The 26,665-nt window shown below is 41.2% G+C and overlaps 1 protein-coding gene across 5 annotated transcripts in view; it reads left to right on the forward strand.

The window, feature by feature from the left end:
• eml4 (EMAP like 4) overlaps window positions 1–26,665 on the forward strand; it is a 367,604-nt gene that overhangs the window by 212,155 nt on the left and 128,784 nt on the right. For 4 of the 5 annotated variants that reach the window (XR_013578703.1, XM_078557148.1, XM_078557147.1 and 1 more), the window contains exons 3-5: window positions 8,038–8,167; window positions 18,237–18,260; window positions 20,086–20,226. Coding sequence is in view for 4 of the 5 variants with exons in the window: in XM_078557148.1 (XP_078413274.1) it covers window positions 8,038–8,167; window positions 18,237–18,260; window positions 20,086–20,226 (295 nt within the window). In the remaining variant the exon portion in view is untranslated. The remainder of the gene's footprint in view (window positions 1–8,037; window positions 8,168–18,236; window positions 18,261–20,085; window positions 20,227–26,665) is intronic. The other variant, XM_078557150.1, reaches the window with a different exon arrangement.

The raw sequence follows: 26,665 nt of genomic DNA on the forward strand, positions 1-26,665 counted from the left end.
TACTTCTCATCAGTATTCACCAAAGAGAAGGACTTAGTGGTCGATTTGTCTAGGGAAGAGTGTGTAGATAGCCTGGATCATGTTGAGATCAAAAAAGAGGAGGTGTTAGGCGTCTTGAAGAATATTAAGGTGGATAAGTCCCCAGGGCCAGATGGGATCTACCCCAGAGTACTGAGGGAGGCAAGGGAGGAGATTGCTGGGGCCTTGACAGAAATCTTTGTATCCTCACTGGCTACACGTGAAGTCCCAGAGGACTGGAGAATGGCCAATGTTGTTCCATTGTTTAAGAAGGGTAGCAGGGATAATCCAGGAAATTACAGGCCGGTGAGCCTTACGTCAGCTGTAGGGAAATTATTGGAGAAGATTCTTCGTGACAGGATTTACTACCATTTGGAAGCAAATGGGCGTATTAGTGAGAGGCAGCATGGATTTGTGAAGGGGAGGTCATGTCTCACTAACTTGATCGAGTTTTTCAAGGAAGTGACAAAGATGATTGACGATGGAAGGGCAGTGGATGTTATCTACATGGATTTCAGTAAGGCCTTTGACAAGATCCCTCATGGCAAACTGGTACAGAAGGTAAAGTCGCACGGGATCAGAGGTGAGCTGGCAAGATGGATACAGAATTGGCTTGGTCATAGAAGACAGAGGGTAGCAGTGGAAGGGTGCTTTTCTAAATGGAGAGCTGTGACTAGTGGTGTTCCGCAGGGATCGGTGCTAGGACCTTTGCTGTTTGTAGTATGCGTAAATGATTTGGAGGAAAATGTAACTGGGCTAATTAGTAAGTTTGCAGACGACACTAAGATTGGAGGAGTTGCAGATAGTGAAGAAGATTGTCAAAGGATACAACGGGATATAGATCGGTTGGAGACTTGGGCGGAGAAATGGCAGATGGAGTTTAATCCAGACAAATGCGAGGTATTGCATTTTGGGAGGTAGGAATTATACAGTAAATGGCAGAACCCTTAAGTGCATCGACGGGCAGAGGGATCTGGGTGTACAGGTCCACAGGTCACTGAAAGTGGCAACGCAGGTGGATAAGATAGGAAGGCATAGGGCATGCTTGCCTTCATCGGCAGGGGTATTGAGTATTGAGTATAAAAGCTGGGAAGTCATGCTGCAGCTGTATAGAACCTTGGACAGGCCACACTTGGAATATTGCGTGCAATTCTGGTCGCCACAGATTGATGGGCGACTTGATAGAAGTTTACAAAATTATGAGTGGCATGGACAGAGTAGATAGTCAGAAGCTTTTTCCCAGGGTGGAAGAGTCAATTACTAGGAGACATAGATTTAAGGTGAGAGGAGAAAACTTTAGAGGAGATGTGCGGGGCAAGTTTTTACGCAGAGGGTAGTGAGTGTCTGGAATTCGTTGCCAGAGGAGGTGGTGAAAGGAGGTACGATAGTGGTGTTTAAGAGGCAGCTTGATAAATAGATGAATAGGATGGGAATAGAGGGATACGGACCCCGGAAGTGCAAAATGTTTTAGTTTGACAGGCAATATGATTGGCGCAGGCTTGGAGGGCCGAAGGGCCTGTTCCTGTGCTGTACTTTGTTCTTGTTCTTCATAAGTAGAAAATTTAAAACGTATTTTTTCTTTGCTGGGAATAATGTATGGTTAGGAAGGATAGGATAGTTGCATTAAGAAGGAAAGACTTACATTGATATAGCACCTTTCAGGACTTCAATATGAGCTTAGGATGACCCAAAGTGCTTTACAACCAATGATGGTTTTGTTTTTAAAATGTCATCACCTGTAATGTAGGAAAATTAGGTAGGAATAAGCCAAGTTAAAGATATCAAAAAAAAATTTGGGAAAAAAAAGAGGTAAAGGGTTAACAGCGCAAGCATAGATTTTTTTTTTAAACTTTTAGCATTTTATCGCTTAAGGCTAATTTTACAGTACCGAACCTGCACTGCAATGGCAGAATGTTCAGCATGTCAGCGCATGAGCTGAAATCTTGCCACCTGGTCAGCTCGGTGAGAAGGTGGTTGGGACTGCTGGCTGTTTGTTATTTATGTCCCTACTACACTTCGGCACCTCAGCATTAGAACCGCGTATATTTCTGTTACAGAACTTGGATTATCTATAATTAGAACATGGGACTGTGCTAGTATAATTGCTGTTTTTTTAACCAAACATCATCTCACGTTTATTGACATTGAATTCCATTTGCTACTTGTTAGCTCAGTTCCCATCTTATTGATATCCCTTTTTAGGTTCCTTTGGTCTTCTACAAAATTTACTATACTTCTTACTTTGGTATCATCTGTCAACTTTCTCTAGGCATATATGCAAATCACTGATATACACAGTGAGCAGAACTGATCCCATTTTTAACCATTCTGAAAACCTGTCCTTAGGTCTTAATCTGGTTTCTCCCTTCTAAGCTATTTTAAAATCTAGCTTTCTATCACCACCCTACTGTGCCCCACACACACACACACACACACACACACTCATACACACACACCGCCCCGCCCCCCCCAAACAGTTCCATACCCTTCATCTTTCTAAGTAATATCACACGTGATTTTACTTCCAAGATTTTCCTCAAAGTCCATGTACATTACAGCCACTGCACCACCTCCATCTACCATATCTGTTACCTTCTCAAAGAATTTTGAGGTTCTAACCATTTTGATTCAAGACTCTCAAAATTTTCTGTCAAGCTTACTCACTTGTAATTATCCAGAGAAGCAATTTCCCTTTTAAATTCCCTTTTCATCAAAAAATCCTTTAGGTTCTGTATGTACAAACCTTTTTGTTTTTAATGAGAGTCTCTGCTGGCTTTCATTTAAATTTCTCTGATTTCTTTTGCACCTCACTTGCACTCTAAAACTCCACTCCAACACAGTTGAGATGGGAAATTTTGTATGTGAGAAATTGAATCAAATCCTCCTTAGTGAATCATATTAATACATCAATACCCTGTGCTTCCTAATATGCTACACAAATTATTAAAAACTTTAGAAATTGAATTAGAACAGAACTTTACAATAAAAAATGAGCAGGAGTGGACCAAATGGCCCCTTGAGCCTGCTCCGCCACTCAATACGATTAAGGCTGATCTTCAGCCTTAACTCCACTTTCTTGCCTGCTCGTCATATCCCTTGATTTCCTGGGAGACCAAAAGTCTATCTCAGCCTTAAGTATAAACAACGATGGAGAACCCACAACCTCGTGGCGTAGGGAATTTCAAAGATTCAAAATTGTTTGAGTGAAGAAATTTCTCATCTCAACCCCTTATCCTGAGGCGGTGCACCTGTGTTCTTGATTCCCCAGTCAGCAAAAAAAAACCTCTGTCTACTATATCAAGCCCTTTCAGAATCTTGTATGTTTCAATGAGATCACCTCTCATTCTTCTAAATTCCAGAGAGTGTAGGCCCAATTTATTCATCCTCTCATCATAGGACAACCCTCTCATCCCAGGAAGCAATCTAGTGGGCCTTCAGTTTCCAATGCAAGTACGTCCTTCTTTAATTATGGAGACCAAAACTGTGCACAGTACTTCAGGTATGGTCTCACCAAAGCTCTGTACAATTGTAGCAAGACTTCCTTATTCATGTATTCCAATTCCCCTGAAGTAAAGTCAAGTTGCATATATCTGCATGCTAATTTTGTGTTCCTTGCAAGAGTACACCCAAGTCCTTCTGAACATCAATATTTATGAGTTTCACACCTTTTAAAAAAATATTCTGTTTTTCTCTTCTTACTACCAAGGTGAATAACCTCACTTTTTCCCACATTATACTTTGTTACACCTTGTTGCCCAGTCCCTTAATCTGTCTACATCTCTATGCAGCCTTTTTGTGTCCTCACAGCTTAGATTCCCACCTAGCTTTGTATCGTCAGCAAATTAGGTATGTGACTCCTGATCTCTTTGTCTAAGTCATTAATATAAATTGCAAATAACTAAGGCTCTAATACTGAGCCTCATGGCACTCTACTAGTCACAGCCTGAATATGCCCCATTTATCACCAACTCTTTGCTTCATGTCTGTTAATCAATCCTCTATCTATGCTAACATTTACCTCCAATACCATGAGCCCTTATCTGTGTAGTAAATTTTTTTTGTGGCACCTAATCGAATTCCTTTTTAGAAATCCAAATGTATTATATTTACTGCTTCTGCTTTATCTACCCTATTAGTCACGTCCTCAAAAAACTCTGATAAAGTTGTCAAAAATTTCTCTTTCATACAACCATGTTGACGTTGCCTATTCATACTGTGATTTTCTAAGTGCATCCTTAAGACTTCCTCATCTCATGGATTCCAGCATTTTCCTGACAATTGATGTCAGAGCAACTGGCGTAAACTTCTCTGTTTTCTCTCTCCCTCCTTGAATAGCAGAGTAACACCTGCTAACCTCCAATTTGTTGGGATTGTTCTAGAACCTGGGGAATTTTGGATAACCATAAGTACTATCTCTACAGCTATCTCTTTTAGCTGCCTGGAATGTAGGCCATCAGGTCCTGGGGATTTGTTGGGATTTAGCCCCTTAACTTTATCTAATACTTTTTCTCTGCTGATATTATTTATCTTAAGTTCCTCACCCTTATTAGGCCCTTGGTTGACCTCTATCTGTAACTTGTGTCTTCAACTTTGTTCAATGCCTCTGCCATTTCCTCATTCCCCATGATAACTTCTCTTGTCCCTGCCTCCAAGGGACCAACATTCACCTTAGCTACTCTGTTCCTTTTTAAACACTTGTAAAAGCTCTTATTTGTTTCCATATCCCTGGCTAGATTATCTCATTTTATTTTTTCCCTTTTTATTAACTTTTTTGCGGGCCCTTTGCTGGTTTCCAAAACACTCCAGATCCTCAGGCTTTGATTCTTTGCAACATTATATGCCTCCTTTTTAACCTAAAACCAGCCTTAACTTCCTTAGTAAGCCATAGATGGATATTTCTTGCAGAGTTTTTGTTTTCAATGGAATATATTTCTGTTGAACATTTTGCAATGTTTATTTGAATGTTTCCTACTGTTTAATTATTGCCGTACCTTTTAATTTTTACCCATCCAACCTTAACCATCTCTTCCCCTCATGCAATTACCAATGCAATTGGCTTTGTTTAAATTTAAGATTCTTGTTTGGGACTGGAATATGTCACTTTCAAATGTAATATTAATTCAATTGTATTATGGTCACTTTTTCCCAGCAGAACTTTTACTTTGAAATTACTAATTAACCCTGCCTCACTACGTAATACTAGATCTGAAATGGCTTTATCTCTGGTTGGTTCCATAATGTATTGTTCCAGGAAATTGTCACAAAAGCATTCTACAGACTCATCTTCCAGATAACATTTATCAATTTGATTGGTCCAGTCTATATGAAGATTAAAGTCCCCACACTATTACATTACCTTTGTTACAGTCTCCAATTATTTCTTGCTTAATGCTCTGTCCAATGGTATAATTACTGCCAGGGGGCCTATAAACGACTTCCACCAGCCTTCTTTGAACCTTGTTATACCCAATCTCTACCCATACTGATTCTACTTCTTTATCTTCTGAACCAAGATCATTCATTACGCTCAAGGCTACTCACCTTCCATTCTGTCTGTCTTTTTGAAATGTTTGTATCCTGGAATATTTATTTATACCCTTGGTCACCTTATAAACATGCCTTTGAAATGGCAATTCAATCTAAACCATTTATCTCTATTTGCACTACTCCTTCATCTATCTTATTTCGAATGCTTTGCTCAATCAGATAAAGAGCCTTTAATGTCATATTTTTACTGCTATTATTTACGTGGACTTTACTCGCTGTTGTAGTATTACCATAAAACTCCCTTCCTGCCCCACTCGGCTTATCTTTTCCAAATCACTACACTGTTCTGTTGTCTCAGTGTTTCTCTTTAGATTTTTTAAAGCTCCCTTCACCTGAACCCTCCCCTCTCCCTTTTCGCTTAAAACCTTATCCAGTTAAAACTTTGTTAGTGTCTAAGAGCTTGGATCAAAAAACCATTAAATGTTTGATTTTTTTTTTAAAGTAAGCATGCTACTTTGGGCAAAAAAAAACAGAACTGTTGTGCATTGTGGCTTTCTGATTGTTGAGTGCATTTTGAATAGTTTCATTTTTGGGTTAAAAATGTTTCATAATATTCTGAAATCAGAATATTTAATATTTGTTGCACTGTAAAAATGATTCATGTTGCTAAATGTATCAATGCAATTAGACTACAAAGTAATCTAACCCTTCCACGGATATCTCTGTATGCCATTATTTGTTGACAACGATTTGTTTTAGGAAGCACAGTACTCCATAAAATATTGCAGCAAATTATGATAGTAGAAACAACCTTAACCCTGCCTACTCCACATCAGTTAAAATCTACTGGGCACTTAGCCACCTGCATCCCACTCTCTCCCTGCAGGCTTCAATTTTAACCTGCTCTGAGCAGAGGGAAATCCACAGAAACCGGGTCCTTCTTTAAGTATGCACAATTATATCATTGCTGTAACAAAAGCAAAACACTGGATGCTGGGAATCTGAAATAAAAACAGGAAGTGCTGGAAATAATCAGCAGGTCAGGCTTTATCTGGGAGAGGGAAACGGAATTTTTTCAGCTTGATGACCTTTCATCAGATCTCTCTCTACACCTGCTGCCTGACCTGCTGAGTACTTTTGCATTTCTGTTTTGATTTTGTCATTGTGGCACCCTTGTTGTAAACCTGAGGTTTTCTTGTACTAGACTGCAAGAGATTACTCAATTTGAACAGTTTTTCATGTTTCTAATTCTACAATCTTATTCCCCCACATCATTCATACATTCTCTCTCAAGAATGTCTTTAATGTATTTGATTTCTCTTTTTATGCCTGCTCTTGTCTCATTTTTGACATTTAATCACTTCTTGTTTTCCACTTAAACACTTTGCAGTTCTTCCTATTTCTATTGTGTATGTGTGTTTACTTCCACTTCTCTCTCTCTTTTTCTTAAACTCTTTTCATCTGTAATATCCTTCACTTTTGAGGAAGGGTCTACATATAAAATATTAACTCACCTGTTTTCTCCAAAGATGCTGCCATTAACATTTCTGAATAATGCATGAATGTTTTAGCAAATGCTAAAACTCCAAAACTATCAACACCTTGGGGGGTTACCATTGACCAAAAACTGAACTGGGCCAGTCATATAAATACTGTGGCTACAAGAGCAGGTCAGAAGCTGGGAGTTCTGCGGAGAGTAACTCGCTTCTTGACTCCCCAAAGCTTGTCCACCTGCAAGTGTGTGATGGAATACTGTCCACTTTTCTGGATGAATGTAACTCTGATAACACTCAAGAAGCTGGACACTATCCAGGCCAAAGCAGCCCACTTGGATACAACCCCATCCACCACAAGTTAACCTGTGTTCTGTTAACATCAATCTTGAGCGTTAAATTTTACATGCTAAAACAAATGATCACTTTTAAAAATTTGTTCACAGGATGTGGGCATCGTTGGGTAGGCCAGCATTTATTGGCCATTCCTTATTGCCCTCCACCACTGACGCACGATGGCAGCAGTGTACACCATTTGCAAGATGCAATGCAGCAACTCACCAAGGCTCCTTCAACAGCACCTTCCAAACCCGCACCATCTACCATCTAGAAGAACAAGGGCAGCAGATGCATGGGGGCATCACCACCTGCAAGTTTCCCTCCAAGCTGCACACCATCCTGATTTGGAACTATATCGCTGTTCCTTCACTGTCACTGGGTCAAAATCCTGGAACTCCCTCCCAAACAGCACTATGGGTGTACCTACACCACATGGACTGCAGTGGTTCAAGAAGGCAGCAGACTACCACCTTCTCAAGGGCAATTAGGGATGGCCAATAAATTCTGGCCTACCCAGCAATGCCCACATCCTGTGAACAAATTTTAAAAAGTGATCATTTGTTTTAGCATGTAAAATTTAACGCTCAAGATTGATGTTAACAGAACACAGGTTAACCTGTAACGTGTAGAATAAATCAGAAATACATGCTATTAGAGAAGAGAGGCCATAAAATTACATCCTTGTCTCATTTGATTTCAGGACAGCCAGCATTGCGTGAAGCTTATTCCCTGTCATGCATAACTAATGGGAGTCCAATGACCAGGAAACCAATGCATAGCTCGGCTCTGTCTGTTGCCAGGAAGGAAACGCTGTCTTCTGCTGCTAAGAGGTACAGACTTTTTCATATATATATATATGAGGAAGTTGCAAAGAGAAGTGTTCATAGAAATATTTAATTTAAGGTATAGGGCTCCACATTGTTGAAGAATAACACTTGTACATTTTTAATTCACTGTAATGTGTTTTAGATTGTATGTGAACCTTGTGTATGATATACTGAGATATTAATATTGGTGAAAATGTTGGGGAGTGTGTGCATCTGAACTGGACACAAGTATTATGCATGCTAGGTGATAACCATACCATACCTTCTACTGAAATGCAAGCTGCTTTCCATTAGTTGGGATGCATGAATTTCACCTCAAGTTCTTGCAATGAATCAACTTATTTGCAATTAACATCCAGTTATTACTCTGACTCTTTGAGACCAACTTACAAATATTGCTTAAACTTGCCCCTCTCGAAGATCTGATTAAAATTAATACTGGGGATTTTTGTAATTACTGGATACAAATCTTTTGATCTTTTGCACAGTGGCATAGCAAATATAGAAAGAGAGAATTTTCATTCATACTGGTTATTTTGCCAGCTTGGATTGTTATGCAGTCATCAGAAATAGTATTGCAATTTAATTTTATAGGTTTTGCTTTGTTTTGTTCAAAATGGTTAAATATAAAGATATGCAGAATTTTCCTCTGGGTTTAATTGTTGTAGAATTGGACATTTTTGCCTCCCTCTGGGACACTCAATTTTATCTCAGTAGACACCAGATGGAATTTAATGGGGCCTGTAAGAGCGGGAGGGCTTAATTAAGCAGGAGCTGCAATCTCTGTTTCCCGATGGCAGGTTTATATGTAAAGATTAGGTCAGTGGCATTATAGTGGTGGGTCAGGCCTCACGCCATTTGGTGGCAGGTTCCTATTTTCAATACATTTACATTCCATGAGTACTCATCATCTTAAAACTTTTTCAAATTAAGTCCTTCCCTCAAGATCAAGCCTGTGGAACATGAGAAACTTGTGGCACCAGTTTCATGGCTGTTTAAAAGTAGCATACGTCAGTCAAGTTTGTCCATTTGGATCAGAGAGAAGCGGTTGTTTTTGTGGAAATCACCAGCCCAGGCAAGGGGAGAAGGAGACTGGCAGCTTGGATGGAGGGTCAGAAGGGGCAGTTGTGATTCTGGGGTGATGTGGGCATCGATAAGGGCCAGAGATTTTCGAGGAGAGGGGTCTGGGGTCTTACTGTGAAGAGGAGCAGGAGGTCCTTAATCGGGGGAGATTGGGTTTGGGTATGAAAACATGCAACAGCAAGGATCTGGCATCTTGGGTGGAGGGGAGGTGGGGTGAAGGAGTCAGGAAATGCAGAATAAAGGGCAGGTTCTGTAGTCTCCAATGTCGGGTACTGGGTGTCAAAGTGAGGAAGCTTATGGACAATGCTCACAGCTACAGGGTGGGAGGTTGTTCTGGTGTGAGGGCAAGTCCAGTTGGAGGTAGGGATAATAGAAGGTCACAGAGGACATCGAATTGCAAGGACATGTCGAGGATGATGGGGGAAGGCCTAGGATCCGAAAAGCAATGTCTATGCTGAGGGGGTTAGGGTCAAGGTGGAGGATTGGCATGACCATTGTAACAGTCAAGGGTGATGGTGGGAGGTTCAAGGGTGACAGAGGAAAGGTGCACAGTGCAGTTTGGAGGGTCAAGGACAATGGATTCAATCTCAAAGGTGAGAGAGAGGTGGTGGAGGGTGACAGGTTCCAGGTGGATTCTGGCCATTTCTCCAAACTTGCTGTGAGGTGGCAGGTGTCCTGGTCCAAGTGGGAGGATGCCAGGGGGGTTGCGGGGTGGCAGTGGTGGGTGGGAGGACTTTAAGGTGTGGTTCATGGGAGAATTTGAAAATCTCATTGCTCAGCAGCTGTATGGGTGAAAGCCATGAACACAGAGGTGCCTTCTTCGCACAGTTCTCTTTGTGGATTCACCATGGACCTGATGCACCCAATGCTTTTACAATCTCAGGATCAGAAGGTGAGGATGTGACAAAGAAGGGCTGTTACCATCAACAACAGAGGAAGCCACAAGACCAGCAGCAGGCAGTACCAAAGAGTGGGGCTGGCCAAGAGGTAGGCACCAAGGGAAGGCATCGTAGAAATTGAGCAGTACTACATCACTGCATCTTCAGTACGAGAACTAATACCTGCAAATGTAGGAAAGGCAATTCCTGAGATGGCTGAGGTTGCCCTGTGAAGCAACCACAGTGATGTTTTGAATCCTGCAGCAGGACCTGCAGCCACCTGGATTTGGCGGGAATCCCAGACCAGTGACCGCCCCCCGCCCCCCTCGCCAAACCAGGGTGACTGCAGGATTCAATTTCTTTCCCCAGCAGTTGTTTCCAGGGCTCCATGGATGACATATGTGACATTTCACAGGCTGCCACACACACATACCTAAAGGAGGTGACCAATGCCCTCTCCCTTCATGCAAATGAATTCATCAGTCACTCCATGGTTGAGGACAACCAAGCGGCAAAGGCATTGGGCTTCGGGGCAATCACTCATTTCCTTAGAGTGCAAGGAGTACCATCGACTGTACTGGCTATTAGAACTGCCTGGGATCAGCGAGCAGCATTTGTGAATCTCAAGGACTTTCACTCTTTGAACGTGCAACTGGTATGCGACCACAGGCAAAGAATCATGCATGCCTTTGCTTGATTCTCAGGTAGCTCTCATGACATTTTAATTCATAGGGCCCAGAGCTTTTCGTGTCCCCAGCCCAGAGTGACAAGGGTTATCCCCTCTGGACCTGGTTGATGACACAAGAGAGGCTTTCCCACAGTGCAGTGGAAGAGCGGTACAGTGCAGTTCACATCTCCACCAGAGCCATCATTGAGCAAGCCATTGGCTTGTTGAAAATGTACTCCTGCTGCCTTGACCAGTCTGGAGGGGCTTTGCAGTACGCAGCACAGAGTTTCACGAATAGTCATGGTCTGCTGTGCACTGCACAATGTGACATGCAACATGGAGAGCCATTGCAACAATTGAATGAACCTGAGGGGGAGGCCTTGGATGTGCATGAGCCTTTACTGGATGCCAGGGCCATGCAGAGACATGCAAGGAGTGCCAGGGATAACCTAATGTGCTTCCGATTTGCTCAAAAATAAAGTACCTCCATGACCTTAGTCCCATTGCTGGAACTCCATTGCCTGCTGGGGATGTCTACCAACTCCCTGCCAGTTTCCCTCTTGGAGCTACCTTTGAACCTATGTCCTCTGCCACCTAGAAGAGCCAAGGGGAATAGACCTTTGTTGCAAACACTCGTGAATACTGGACACAAGGACAACTGTTTCGCACTTGGGCATACAACAATCAGCCTACCATGACTGAGAATTGAGAACCGACATCAACATTATAGGGCGTTGAATGCACCTACAACAGTTCAACTATCCCCACTGAGAGTATTCCCAGACAATCTCCTTGACGATGGCCAGCAGAGCCTGCATGTTCAACCAAGTCCCACAGACTGGCGAGTACAAAATGGCACTAATATGAAAATTCAATAAAGAGCAAATGCACATCATTTTCTCCACAATAAAGAAAATGTCCCTAATTCTGCTGTAACCATCAATGCATGCCAACCACGAGGTGTGCCAGTACATTTAGCTCTCTGACTAAGCTAGTGCCAATAAATGTCAATGATGCACACATGAATAAAGTGAAACCAATATAACATGCAATATTTACGTGACAAATTGAACTTTTTAAAGCACCTGTGCCACCTTCGTGCTCTCATCAAGTCTTAAGTTTACGCTTACAGCCACTACGCCATGGTGTAACCCCAACATCAGCAGCTGAGATGGAGGCAGCCTGCTCAGTGTGTTGCCCAGTTGCCTGCAATGATCATAGCAGGGTGTCCACTGGAAGTCTGAGTCCTTGAGGGCTCCAACTTACTGGGGGTCTCTTGCACTGGTGCAGGGACTTCCTCCTCGGTCTCGCCTACTGGAGGCAATGGAGTCAGTGGTAGAGGAGATGAGTTAAGGCCGCTCACCCTGGGGGTGCCCTAAGAGGAAGCCTCCGGGCAGGAAGAACTGGCTCCTCCTCCCTCTGGGTGCGCAATGGCACTTCCCTGCCTCCCCAAGGAGAAGGAGTCCCTGTAGGAAAGTCCAGGTGGCTCACCCACCTCTCGCTTAGCCACTGCTGTAACACAGCCCATGGCTAGAGCAACAGAATGCAGGTCAGAGGGCATATGGGTTGTATGCTGGCCCTGACTCTCCATGGCAGTCGCCAACCTTTCCATGGAGGAAGCCATGTGTTCACATTCCTGAGACGTGGCAGAACTCATGGCTTGCATGGGGTCATCCATCGCCCACGCATAACTTCTGGCATCTCCGCCATAGGTTTATCCATCTTTTGCTGCATCTCCGGCAGGCTTCTTGTGGCCGCAACCAGAGCCCCATCATCAGTGTGGGTCTCAGCAGGGGGCTGGCCCCCAGAAGTCCTCTGAGTGTCAGGGGCCTCAGCAATCTCTGTTTCCCTCAGCTGCTGGGACATATGTGCAATGTGCTCACCAAATTGTGCTCCCAAATCTAAATGCGAGTCCTCTGTGACCTGTGTGGGTGTAACTGCACAGGTGGAGATTGTGGAAGAGGCAGGTGACGTTGCATCCTCCGGGTCAGAGGTGTCACTGTCCCCAGAGGTGGAGTCTCCAGACTCCTGCTGTGGCTATGGTTTGGGCTTGGGGTAGTGGAGATCAGTGCAACATGAATGCATCGTATTTCCTCGTGCTTGCTGTGTGCCCATATGCCAGCTCCAGATTGGATGTGTCTCACTCTAATACCAGGCCATTCCAGCCTTGCAGTATGTGATCACTCAGCTGTCCTCCTCTCCTGCGATCTGCTGTGCCTCTTCCTCTGCTTGGATGAGCACTTTCAGGTCACTTCCATCATTGGCCTCTCCCTCGAATTGTGGGTCTGCTTCACCTGCATGCAGATTTAGTGCCGTGTCAAGTGACACCTTACCCCCTTGCCTGCACGTATCCCCATCAAACATACTGACCCGTCAGCTGGTTCCAAGCAATAACAAAGCCTTCAATTGCCATGCAGTACTGAGGCTGATCTCACATTCACCTGCCTGGTCTAGCGGTGTCCACTTGCAAAGATACATCACTTGATGACCCCAAGAGAGACTCTGTGGTAACATATGACCTTGCCACTTACCTTGGCGGATTGGAGCACATTGCTGATCCTTTGTGCACTGTACCTAGGATCTTCAGACGAACCCACGGTTGCTGCCTCCTCTGTGATCTCCAACTATGCCGCCTTGGTCATGTGGGAGGGTCCTTTGCCCCCATCTGTGGGAAAGAGCACCTTCCACAATTCCCTGACGACCTGGAGGAGAATCTGCAGGGACGTTGCTAAACCATTGGCTGGTCTCTATCTAGGCTTAGACATAAGTGCTGTTGAAAGGGCCTAGATGTGATGGGGAGATGTGAGGGGAGGGTGGGGGGTCAGGACACAAAATAATAATATGGGTGGGGAAGTGATGGGGGAGAAGTTTGGAGGGTGGCGAGGGTGATGAAGGGTTGCAACAAGAAATTGAAGAAAATACTGAGAGAATGGAGGTGGACAGGAAAGCTATGGCAGTGATGCATCTCTGTCCAGAAAGCTCTTTTATAGCCCGCCTGGACCTGCTGCATTTTCAGCTGATCGTGGGATCCATCAGCATATATCACCCCCCTATCCACCACACATGTATCCCATGCCCGCCATCGGCCTTTTAAATTTTAATTTAAATTGCTTGTGCACCTAGTTCTGACATGCAAGCAGAAGTGGCACCCGCTTCCAGTTCTGCCATTGGGACCCACGTGTCTATTATTAAATTTTCGCTCACAATGATGAATCATTGTCTGTAGTCATTACCTTTCTTATTTGGTTGTCGTCATCTCATCATAGCCTAGCCAACCTTACCTGAATTTTGTCTCTGTCTTGTATGTTACCCTCTTTCATTGTTCTCAGAGACTTAACTTACCTAACAGTGTGATAAACTTGTTTTTTCCTGGGAGATTGAATGCTTAACTTTCCAACTTTCATTCTTAACTTTTCTCAGCTTAGTAAACTTACAACTGATGCTTGTACATCTTCATAAGACTTTGAAAACGTCCAGCTTTCTACTACATTTTTGGATGTCAAAACCATGATCTTTTGTTGAAAGTAAAAATTTTTTCTATCTAATTATGCTTGTAAAGTGACCAAGATTACTCATTACATAGGTGCACATAAGGGTGTTGTTCATCTTAAACAGACAAATAATCAGATATTAACTAATTAATGAAGACCAGGAGGTTTATATGTATTAAGTATGCTTTCTTTCTCTAGCCTTAAATGACAACAAGATACTTTGACTTTTCCCAAGGGTGTTGAGAATTTTCTCACTGGCTACTGAAATGTATCCCTGCGGCATCAATTAGTCATTCCATCCTCTCCAACCCACACATGGGGTTAAACAGTACAGGCCACCTGCGAGCAGTAAATTAGGGCACTGTGCCATCGGCAGTATGCCCACCGCCAACACCCCCACCACAATTTTATGGATGGCGGGGGAGAGGTCAGGTGGGCCACCTGCCTGTGACCCAGTTGGGCCCTGAAGTGGTCAATTAATGCCCAATTAAGGGGCCCCTTCCTGTCGTTGCTCCGATTTAACGGATGTAGGAGGGGCCTGTGCCCAATGTGTAGCCCATAGATTTAACCCTGCGGGCAGCTGGTCAGTGAAAGGTGGGTTGCCTCTTTCCCATGCCCCCATGCCAATCAGAGGCAACCCCCATAGTTTTGCCTCCCTGCGTCCACTCTTTCCAATGCCATCCCCCCCTCCCCCCTTTGCCAGGACTTGAAGAGCCCACTTCTGCATCTAGTTTGTATGTTATACCAGCAGTGGCCACTGAACCTGCTCTGGCACAGAGCTGCTGACCTCCGATTGACTGGCAGCTCTTTGAGGCTGGATTTCCTCCTGGAGATCTACAGAATGCTATCTCATACTAATTAAAGAGCTGTCACCTGTGGAGGGCGGGCTTGCCCTCAGAATTTACACTGGGTTGCAGGGAGCCTGCCCTAAATATATAATCCAGCCAATGTTTCCTGCAATACATCATGTTTGGGTTGCCTACTGTGTATCTATCCTCATAGCATCCACCAATTTATTTTTAAAATATTGCCTTTTTCTGTTTTAGAGCCAATCTAACCATCTACCTCAAGGTTAATTTAGAAATAGAAGTCTTGATAAAAGTACAGGAGACTATTAAAAATTGCCTTGTGAGGGGCTTTTTGAGTGTTATTTCTGTACACAGTGTGTGTCATTAGTTTGGGCTCACCCAACACTCACTACTAATTAGAAACAGCTATCAGATGCACAATGCCCTTGTCACCCCTTTTTTTTCAGTCTTTAGTTAGTCTCCCAGGTAGTTGTCTCTTTGATATTCCCAGAATAATGCAAAAGACCGCTTGTGGGGCATTTTTTTCTACAGTGCCATCTGCCCTTTTCAGCACAATTCCAGATTGAAGTTGGCATCCAGCAAAGCAATAGGTACTGATATGAAACAATTCAGACAGACTCCCCTTCCATCTTCCAATCAATATCTTCAAGAATCTGCTTGCACCATGCAAAGCTATAATACAGACTTGGGGGCAGACACCACCAATCCTCGTGGTTAGTCCATTATTCAAGATATTGAGTAGAAGATACTAGGCCCTAAGCTCAGGTGAGCTCACCAACAAAACAATGTTATCTGCAAAAAAGAAGTAATGCAATCCTTCCACAATTCTCTGGAAAAGCAGTTAAGGTAGGTTGGGGTAGTCTGTCACGGTCCCTCTGTCATGTAGAATGCTGATGCTCATTTTCCATGCCCATGTGAAGAATGTCCATCCTTCTAAGTGAAAAAGAGAAAATTGCTAATGGCACTGAAAGCACTACAACTGTGCTTGTGTTTTTCTTATATATGCTGGTGGCTAGCAAGGGTCTTCACTGTCAGCATGAACTTAAAAAAAAATTAAATTGCTAAGTATACCTTGAAAATTTGTGCTTCTCAATAGTTTCAATGTTCTTTCTGTGGAAGGATTTCAATAGCAAGAAACCGTTCCAGCACCAAGTCCTGTGAATTACCATTTCCACGTATGCAGACAATATTTGAAATATGCAGACCACTGTGAAAATTTAATATAAAAACAAAATACTGCCGATGCTGGAATTCTGAAATAAAAACAGAAAGTGCTGGAAAACTGAGGCTTGGCAGCATATGTGGAGAGAGAAACAGAATTAACATCTCAAGTCCGTATGATTCTTCAGAGCTAAAGGGGAGTAGTGATGTGGTGGATATTATACTGTTTAAGAGGGGATGGAGCAAAATAGAAGGTCAGGAATAGGTGGGAGCTCAGGAGAGATTGACAAAGATGTCATGGACACAAGATGAAGGAAGTATTAATGGTAGTTTAAAGACTGCACTGACCCTTGTTCAGCTATTAACACATTCTGCTATCTTACCCTCAAGCACCTATCGGCACCTTCTTTAGTCTTCAAACTACCATTAGCACACCCTTTGTCTTGTGTCCATGACACCTTTATCAATCTCTTCTGAGCTCCCATCTATCCCTGATCTTCTATTTGGCTCCAAGTGCCCTCTTAAACATTATAAAATCCATCACATTTCTATTTCTCTAGCTCTGAAGAAGTCATACCGACTCGAAATGTTAACTGGTTCTCTCTCTACGGACGCTGCCAGACCTGCTGAGTTTTTCCAGCATTTTCTGTGAAAATGTAATATTCTGCTCCATCTGTGTATTTCAGGAATTAGAAATCCAGTGGTAATACTGCATCAAGAGTTGTTCTCAGATCCCCTTATATCAGTTTGTGTATTTTTTGTTCACTTATTTAGAATTTCTAACTAATTGTATTCCATTGCCTGGAAGTAGACTGATATCGTATAATTATTATGCATTTGGAACAAAACCTTTTTGACTAGTAAGAGGACATTATTAATTAATAAAGTTAATCAGTGCAAGAGTTTGAGGTGGAATTCCCATTCCTTAGGCAAATTGAAGTCAGTTTGACTTTTAGTGCACTCTGCAGTGGTTTCTTTGAAACCATGTTTAAGGGTTAAGGAACATGATTTAGCATGAACTGAACTAGGGTTTTGACCAGATGGACGAATGGAGAGCTGATACATCAGTCACAGCATTGTGATTATGTAGTCACTGGCAAGAATACGTTGCATACTTTTAAGTTCCATGATTTTGGGATTCTGATTTGGCAAAGCCAGTTGATCTTTGTCCTTATGGTGTATGATGCCAATTAAACCAATTAACTTTCTCCTGTGTAATCAATATTCTACATGTCCATATTCTCAAGATAAAGTTGCCCTGTAGCTGATGTTAAAAATAATCCAAAAACAATCCGAAAGTAATCATGGTTTGATGCTGAATTCAATCAAATCCAGTTGTTAATGATGAGAATCACACTGCAGGGTTTACTGTAAAGTTCCCAGTCAGTTATTTTTCCTGTTGAGGTTTTCAGCATTTGGTGGTTTGTTTAACTTCAATGAACAGAAACCAAAAACAAACACTATTAATCGTCTGGACACTCTTGGGAAATGAATGTTTGTTTTCTTAAGATGAACACCGAAAATCAGACTAATTTGTAACTTTTGACACATGGATAAGTTGGTAGATAAAAAATCAAAAATGAAATACAATTATTTTGATTGATACTCTTAAACTCCCTTTAATCCATTTACTCGAGTTTCCTTTTTGTTTTCATTAAAAATGCCTGAAGGAAAACAAGTGGGTTGTTTTTTGTAATGCTGGAATCTGGAAGACTTATCTTTAAAGAAAAATATAATGTCCTTTGCATTTAGATTGGTTTCACAACTTAACAGATCATGATTGTGCATTGTGATTTTTGCATAAGTTTTACTTCTGAGAGAAGGTTCCATATAGTTTACTAGAGCACAAAATACCCATTAGAACTCTTAGAATGTCAGCTAATCGTTTATTTCCAGAATGTTTTAATTCTTAAGTTTCTAATTGCATGACATTGTAAAATTAAATGTATTTGCACAATCACAATGTTTTTTTTTAATTCACAGTTATGGCTTGAAAGAGCAAAAAAAGTAAGTTGTATTTTATGTCTTTTAATCTGGGAAAATTGGCTTTGCATATGTTTTCTATAGTGGCTGAAGCTGTACAGGGCTATCAGATAGAAATTAGTGATGAATGTAGAAAAGGGTAATGAAAAATAATGGAATTGAATTATCTGCCTGTGTGATGATGGAGTTAGATTATTTTCAATTCCAAAAGAATGTACTTGACTCTTTGAGTACTGAATATAATGTGTAGTTTGAATTTACTAACTTTTTAAGGGAGAAAAAAGCTTAACTGTAGAATAATTTTCTATAATTTTATAACTATTAACAAGGACTTGAGTAATGTGAAACCTGATAATCATGTTGAGTAAATTGAACTATTGTAATCTGGCTCAGTTGAAAAGCCACATTCTGTTGCCAAAGGGTTAAAATTGCCAGTGTAACAGGTTTTATAAACTGCAAATATATTGCTGCATACCAGTACATATTAATTGCTTATAGAACTGGCAATAACTTAAAATGTAACCAAACTGAAAGCTAGATTTTTTGCTCAGTAATTTATTTTTCCCATCATAGAATGAATCTCTCAGTACAGTGCATCTTGACTGGGGATCTGCTCTCAGGATTCCAGCATGCCGCTGTATAATCAACAGCTAGGACGTGCAGAATTGCTGCTCAGAGTGATGAGTGCTCTGATTTTGCCCCTCCTGTAGTGACACAAATCTAAATTATATTCAGGGCCTCGACATGGGTGAGATCAGGAACTCACTTGCAACTCAAATCTTTCAACCAAGATGTATTGAAGATATGGTTCTGTATTTTGGATGTTTTACTAATCTTTACTTTATAAAACAAATTTGTTAGTGCTATACCTGAAATGTAAGGCAATAAAAATCATTATAGATATCACCCAAAGTTGAAGGTTACATTGCAAAGAAACTGTTGCCCTTCGTATTTATTTTGTTAATAAACTAATTTGAAAAAGTATATTTTTTGGAGTTAAAATGTAGCAATGGGTTGGCCTGGCATTTTTATCGTGGATGTATGACCAACTTGGACCTTGATACACTCTACATTGGTTACTACAATTGGTTTACTTTTTACTTTCTTGGACTCTGACAAGAGATTTCTTTCATTTTATGTTTATGAAACTTAAAAATTCTTGCTTTGAAGCTCCTGTTTGGCATGCTTTTACTACTTCTGGCCCAGAATGTACATCCCTTGAGTGTAATTTCGATTCCCCATTGCCTCCCCCTTCCTCCAGTATTCCCAGCCCACTGGCCAATATTTTGGATAGAAATGGTGGCCAAAACAGCTGAAACTTTGAAGTTTTTTTCTAAATTCCAGCTTTGTTGGAACTCCCACATCCTTCCCTTGCCATTTTGTTAACAACAGTTTCTCAGCAGGAAGCTGAAGATTTGAATTTCATGCAATGTTAGCTGGAAAATGAAAAACAAGTTTTATCTTCAGAATATCAAAACATATTTTCTTTAATATATTAAGAACACTTAATGACCTCTGACTGCCTGTGTAGTGTGTAATCATGCAAAACATTATAACCCACTGTATTTAAGTTCTTCTGCATTTAAGTTTACAAACCTGAGAGTGGAAAAATTCAGATTTTGTGCTTGAAAAGATATCTTTTGCATTTCTTGCTAATTGCTTTGTTTTTGGCAAAACATCCTGCATCAGAAGAAAAGTACTTTTTAAACTTAAAATGAAATATTCACCTGACCTGCCAGCATCCTGCAATAGTTTAACTGCAATACATGTTTACATAATCTTGCTCATTTATGCTGACCAACCAATATGATTTTTCTTCGTACTTTTGTCATCTGATGCATTTTTCCAGCAATCCGGAGAAAATTGAAAAATCCCAAGAAAAAGAGACTGATGGCGAGACTCAATCTAATCATCAAACTTCTCAATCCTCACAATCTCCCCAGTCGCAAAGACACACTCAAGAGAACAAGAACCCTACTTCAGCCAAAAGGTTTCCAGGATGCAGTAATACAAAGTGCAATAGGGTTGTAACGATATTAGCATTATCATCATTAGTGGAACAAAATCCTACAGAAATTAAAATTCACTTAATTTTGTCAAAGGAAATTTCATTTTTTATGTTTAAGAAAAGATTAAGCCCAGTGATGAAGTTGCAGTATTCCTTCCGTTGCATTACTATTCTCTCTCTTTACCGTTACTATTCCTCAACTGTTTATTATAATTGTGGTTAGAACTCAGTCAGATCAGCAGGCTTTTAATATTAATTCATTTTTTCTGCTATGTATTATGGGTAATGTAATTGAAGGTTACTAGTTTCACTGATTCTAAGCTGAGTATAAATCCAGATTCAGGGACCCATCTAACACTGAAGAAAAATGGAGCAACACTCCTCAGTTTAGAGCTATCCTGCACCACTTTCATTTGACAATGTGGAGTGCAAATCCAGTGGGTGTTAAGGTGATGTAAAAAGTCAGATTCACTTGGCACTTGTAAGTCCATGTAACTTTAGTTGAAGTATTTGGAGAGTATGGATTTCCACCCCTCCCCACTTTCTAAGCATTCAAATTTTTAATTGTCAGGAGCAAGCTCTGCTAATTGCCTGCATCCAGGCATGTGCACAGATCTGCCTCAGGCAAGATTGATATAGTTCCAACCAGATAAGAGCCAGGCATATGAGTGGACTTCTATTTGACTGGAACAAGAACTGCAGCTACTGGTCCCAAATCAGGAACTATGGTGTCAGTGCACCCTAAATGAGCACAGAATGCTGTGACAGGAGGAATAAGGCATAAGACCATAAGACAGAGGAGCAGAAATTAGGCCATTCAGCCCATCGAGTCTGCTCCGCCATTCAATCATGGCTGATAAGTTTTTTAACCCCATTCTCCCGCCTTCTCCCCATAACCTTTGATCCCCTTACCAATCAAGAACCTATCTATTTCGGTCTTAAATACACTCAATGACCTGGCCTCCACAGCCTTCTGTGGCAATGAATTCCATAGATTCACCACTCTCTGGCTAAAGAAGTTTCTCCTCATCTCAGGTCTTCCCTTTACTCTGAGGCTATGCCCTCGGGTCCTAGTCTCTCCTACTAATGGAAACGTCTTCCCCACGTCCACTCTATCCAGGCCTTTCAGTATTCTGTAAGTTTCAATCAGATCCCCCCTCATCCTTCTAAACTCCATCGAGTATAGACCCAGAGTCCTCAAACGTCCCTCATATGTTAAGCCTTTCATTCCTGGGATCGTTCTTGTAACCTCCTCTGGACCCTCTCCAGGGCCAGAACATCCGTCCTGAGATACGGGGCCCAAAATTGCTCACAATATTCTAAATGTGGTCTGACCAGAGCCTTATAAAGCCTCAGCAACACATCCCTGCTTTTATATTCTAGTCCTCTCGAAATAAATGCCAACATTGCATTTGCCTTCCTAACTACCGACTCAACCTGCAAGTTAACCTTAAGAGAATCCTGGACTAGGACTCCCAAGTCCCTTTGCACTCCAGATTTCTGAATTCTCTCCCCATTTAGAAAATAGTCTATGCCTCTATCTTTTCTACCAAAGTGCATGACCTCACACTTCCCCACGTTGTATTCCATCTGCCACTTCTTTGCCCATTCTCCTAACCTGTCCAAATCCTTCTGCAGCCTCCCTGCCTCCTCAATACTACCTGTCCCTCCACCTATCTTTGTATCATCTGCAAACCTAGCCAGGCTGCCCTCAGTTCCTTCATCTAGATCATTAATGTATAAAGTGAAAAGTTGTGGTCCCAACACTGACCCCTGCGGAACTCCACTAGTCACAGGCCGCCATCCTGAGAAGGACCCCCTTATCCCCACTCTCTGCCTCCTGCCAGACAGCCAATCTTCTATCCATGCTAGTACCTTGCCTCTAACACCATGGGCTCTTATCTTACTGAACAGCCTCCTGTGCGGCACCTTGTCAAAGGCCTTCTGGAAGTCCAAGTAGATAACATCCATTGGCTCTCCTCTGTCTAACCTACTCGTTACCTCCTCAAAGAATTCTAACAGATTTGTCAGGTATGATCTCCTCTTGATGAAACCGTGCTGACTTTGCCCTATTTTATCATGCACTTCCAAGTATTCTGAAATCTCATCCTTAATAATGGACTCTAAAATCTTACCAATGACCGAGGTCAGGCTAATCGGCCTGTAATTTCCCGTCTTTTGCCTCACTCCCTTCTTAAACGGGGGTTATATTAGCGATTTTCCAATCCTCTGGGACCCTCCCTGACTCCAGTGATTCCTGAAAGATCACCACTAACGCCTCCACTATCTCTTCAGCTATCTCCTTCAGAACTCTGGGGTATAATCCATCTGGTCCAGGTGATTTATCCACCTTCAGACCTTTCAGTTTTCCTAGCACCTTCTCCTTGGTAATGGCCACCATACTCACCTCTGCCCGCCCCGACTCTCTTGAACTTTGGGGATGTTACTCGTGTCTTCCACTGTGAAGACCGACGCAAAGTACCTATTCAGTTCCTCCGCCATTTCTTTGTTCCCCACTACTACTTCTTCAGCGTCATTTTCCAGCGGCCCAATGTCCACTTTTGCCTCTCTCTTACCCTTTATATATCTAAAAAAAACTCTTGCAATCTTCTTTTATATTACTGGCTAGTTTACCCTCATATTTAATCTTCTCCCTCCTTATTTCTTTTTTAGTTGTCCTCTGTTGGTCTTTGTAGGCTTCCCAATCCCCTGGTTTCCCACTGCTCTTCGCCGCATTGTATGCTTTCTCTTTAGCTTTTATGCTGTCCCTGACTTCTCTTGTCAGCCGTGGTTGCCTCGTCCTCCCTTTTGTATGCTTCTTCTTCCTAGGGATGAATTTTTGTTGTGTCTCCCAAATTACTCCCGGAAACTCCTGCCATTGCTGTTCCACTGTCTTTCCTGCTAGGCTCATCTCCCAGTCAATTCTGGCCAGCTCCTCCCTCATGCCTCTGCAGTTGCCTTTATTCAACTGTAATACCGTTACATCTGATTCCAGCTTTTTCCTCTCAAATTGCAGGGTAAATTCTATCATATTATGGTCACTTCCTCCTAAGGGTTCCTTCACCTTAAGCTCCCTTATCAAATCTGCCTCATTACACATCACTAAAATCTAGAATTGCCTGTTCCCTAGTGGGCTCCACCACAAGCTGCTCAAAAAGCCATCTCGTAGACATTCCACAAATTCCTTTTCTTGGGATCCACTACCAACCTGATTTTCCCAGTCTACCTGCATATTGGAATCCCCATGATCACTGTAACCTTGCCTTTCTTACACGCCTTTTCTATCCCCTGGTGTATCTTGTGCCCCACATCCTGACTACTATTCGGAGGCCTGTACGTAACTCCCATTATGGTTTTTTTACCTTTGCGGTTCCTCAACTCTACCCACACAGATTCTACATCATCTGGCCCTATGTCATTTCTTGCTATTGATTTAATTTCATTTCTTACTAACAAAGCAACCCCACCCCCTCTGCCAACCTGCCTATCTTTTCAATAGGATGTATATCCTTGGATATTTAGCTCCCAGTCCTGATCCCCTTGCAGCCATGTCTCCGCGACGCCCACCACATCATACCTGCCAATTTCAATCTGCACCACAAGCTCATTTACCTTATTTCGTATACTGTGTGCATTTAGATGCAACACCTTCAGTCCTGTATTTCCCGTCCCCTTTCTCATTGTCGTCCCTTTATCTGATGTGCTTGAAGTTAGATTCCTAGCCCTTTCCAAGCATGCCTGAAAAATACACATACCATAATTAAATGAAGACAAAAGTAAGGAAGACATGATCACTGGTTAGTTCCTCTTTTCATTTAAGTTAACATTTCACCTAATGCATCAATATGCCTCAATCTTTAAAAAGGTTGCAGGGTAATCTCTGCATTTTTGCATGGCAGTGATCACTTTCTCATTGAATCTTGGGAAACTTGTTAAAGTTGCTGTTTGGGTTGGTGGATTTGAACACTTAAAGTATTTGGAAAATTGAACCATTTGAAATAAAACTATGTAGGTTTGAATTCAGTTTGAGATGAGAGATTAGAATTCAAATGTACTGTATCATACAATGATAAGTGGGGTCTTGTCTACAGTTCTCTGCATGCTAAGTTTCTGAATTTAGCTTTACCATCCATTATGGAATACACCAGATGGAGTCAAACTTTTACATGCAGGAACAGAAAGTTGGGAGGGGAGTCACTTGCACTATTCAGGCTCTTCCTTACAGCTGGCTATGGAGCAGCTTCACCAAAGGTCCAGGAGTAGGTTTTTCTGTTTTTTTCCGTTAGGGACTGAAGTTGCTGGGAGACGAAAAAAAGAAAATTAATCAGGGTTGTGTGTACAGAAATAGTGCTTCAAATTTTTGTGTCTTTTTCAAGTGAACTCACTAACAAAACGCATACACTTAAATTCATGATCACAGTGTATTTATATTTTTAATAAAACACAAATTCACATTACTACATACAATGTGCATTATGGGGCATTTAATTATATCTGCCAACGTTCTGTAAAGTTGAGGAAGTCCAACTGGGCAGCCCTGTTTTCCTGACTGACCACAAATAGAGGGCGATAGGAAGTCTTGCAGTGCTGTCAGTGTTTGATAACAAAGAACTGAAAATTTTTTAATAGTGCATAGACATGGTGCTCCCATCTTTATATGAAGTTAGTATTTTACCTATATCCTGTTTGACAAAGTGGATTTAGATTCAGCAGTCTTTTGTTGTTGAATGGTCATTTAAAGCAAAACATTTATTATGCCTGATTATCGTTACAACCCTACGTTCTTAAATTCTTTACTGTACCGAACTACTAAGAACTGACTTTAGCCCAGTGGTCTGGATCATCTCCTAACAAATAGTTTTAACAAGCATTATTTGGTAGGAAAACTGTGTCTTCTGTAACCTTGAATTGCAGATTCTATTTGGTTGAAAAGAGTTAGTACTCTAAATCTGTAAAGATTCAAAATAAGTTAATCACCATTATTTGGAAACTAGGTCAATTTAGTAAATAAGTTACGAATGAGTTTTAAAGTTGAAAACTATTGTATGAAATCTTTTTAAAATGGTGAAGGCTTTTAGTCTACAAACTATGTTCATCGAATGAATGTTTAATATATTGGTATTATATTTATCCACTACTTTAACAGAAATAAATAGGCTAACTATCCATCAGTATAATAGTGGGAGGAATTTTATGCTTCGCTTTTATTGTTTGCACAATAATACCATGCAGCATAATTTTCAGACTTTTTTTGTTTTGAATCATGTTTTTCAGTACCTCAAATATTTTCAGCAATACTAGTTTATGCTCTGTACTGATAGTAGGTGTAGAAGTGAAATTAACTACCATCCCAGTTAAATTTGTGGGATTACCCAGTCTTTAAAGAACTGTGCAAGCCTACTGTTTTTTAATTACTACTGTTTTCTAACTAAAAACCCTGCCAAAACAATTGAAAATTCTTGAAATAAAGGGCCCCAGAATGCCAATTGTCCATTAAGGCTAGGGTTTAAACTCGAATCTCATCACATCAAGATGATTTTTGGCATTGCAGTTATGACATTATACAGTTTGTAATATTAATTTATTATAATAATTTATTATATGATGAGATTAAAATCTTAACTATATAAAATAAGCCATTATGATTGTAAATTCGTTAAGAGTTGATCTAAACTATTGGCAGTTTTTAAGTTCTTGTTGGACATTAACATACTACTCAGGGCCTTGTTTGCATACAGTGTGCATGAAACCCTGATTTTACTTTTGCTGGGCTTCTATTCTAAAACAGACTATGCATGTTGCTACATTTTTCAAATTGATAGTTTGCTGCTCTTATTGTTTGCCATGACTTTCAAATATGTGCTGAGAAATTGTGGAGCACAGTCCAGGTTTAGCATTCCATGCACTTTATATATTTGACTTGATTAACTTTGCATGACTCTATCTTTTTGCAGTATCTTTGTGATATTAATAGAAACTACATGGGGAGGGGATGAAGCTTCTTATTCACCACTTCAGTATTCTGTTATAATGCTTTTAGAATGGTTAAGTGCAAGGTGAAGTCACAGCAGGAAGTGCAACCAATCTATGTAAAGCTGATTCAACAAATTGGGCCTGCTTACCTTTTATTCACTACAAAGCTAATGCCAACTTCTATTGTAAAGAAGAGAGAACCTGGAATCAAAATCCAATATTAAAAAAAATCAAGGTTATTGTACAAGAGAAGTGAAGCTGATATCAAGGGGAAAATCTTAATTCTAATGGTTCTCTTTCCTTAAAAAAAATTATTTCTTGATACATGGGCTTCATTGTCTATGGACCTATGACCTGTGTTTTTCTCTTTAAATAAAGAAGTTGAGTATTATGCAAAAAAGCAAATCAAATTACAGTACAGAGCCTTAATTCTAAGCAGATGTATTTG

Source organism: Cetorhinus maximus, chromosome 14, assembly GCF_964194155.1.
Source record: "Cetorhinus maximus chromosome 14, sCetMax3.hap1.1, whole genome shotgun sequence".
NCBI lineage: Eukaryota > Metazoa > Chordata > Chondrichthyes > Lamniformes > Cetorhinidae > Cetorhinus > Cetorhinus maximus.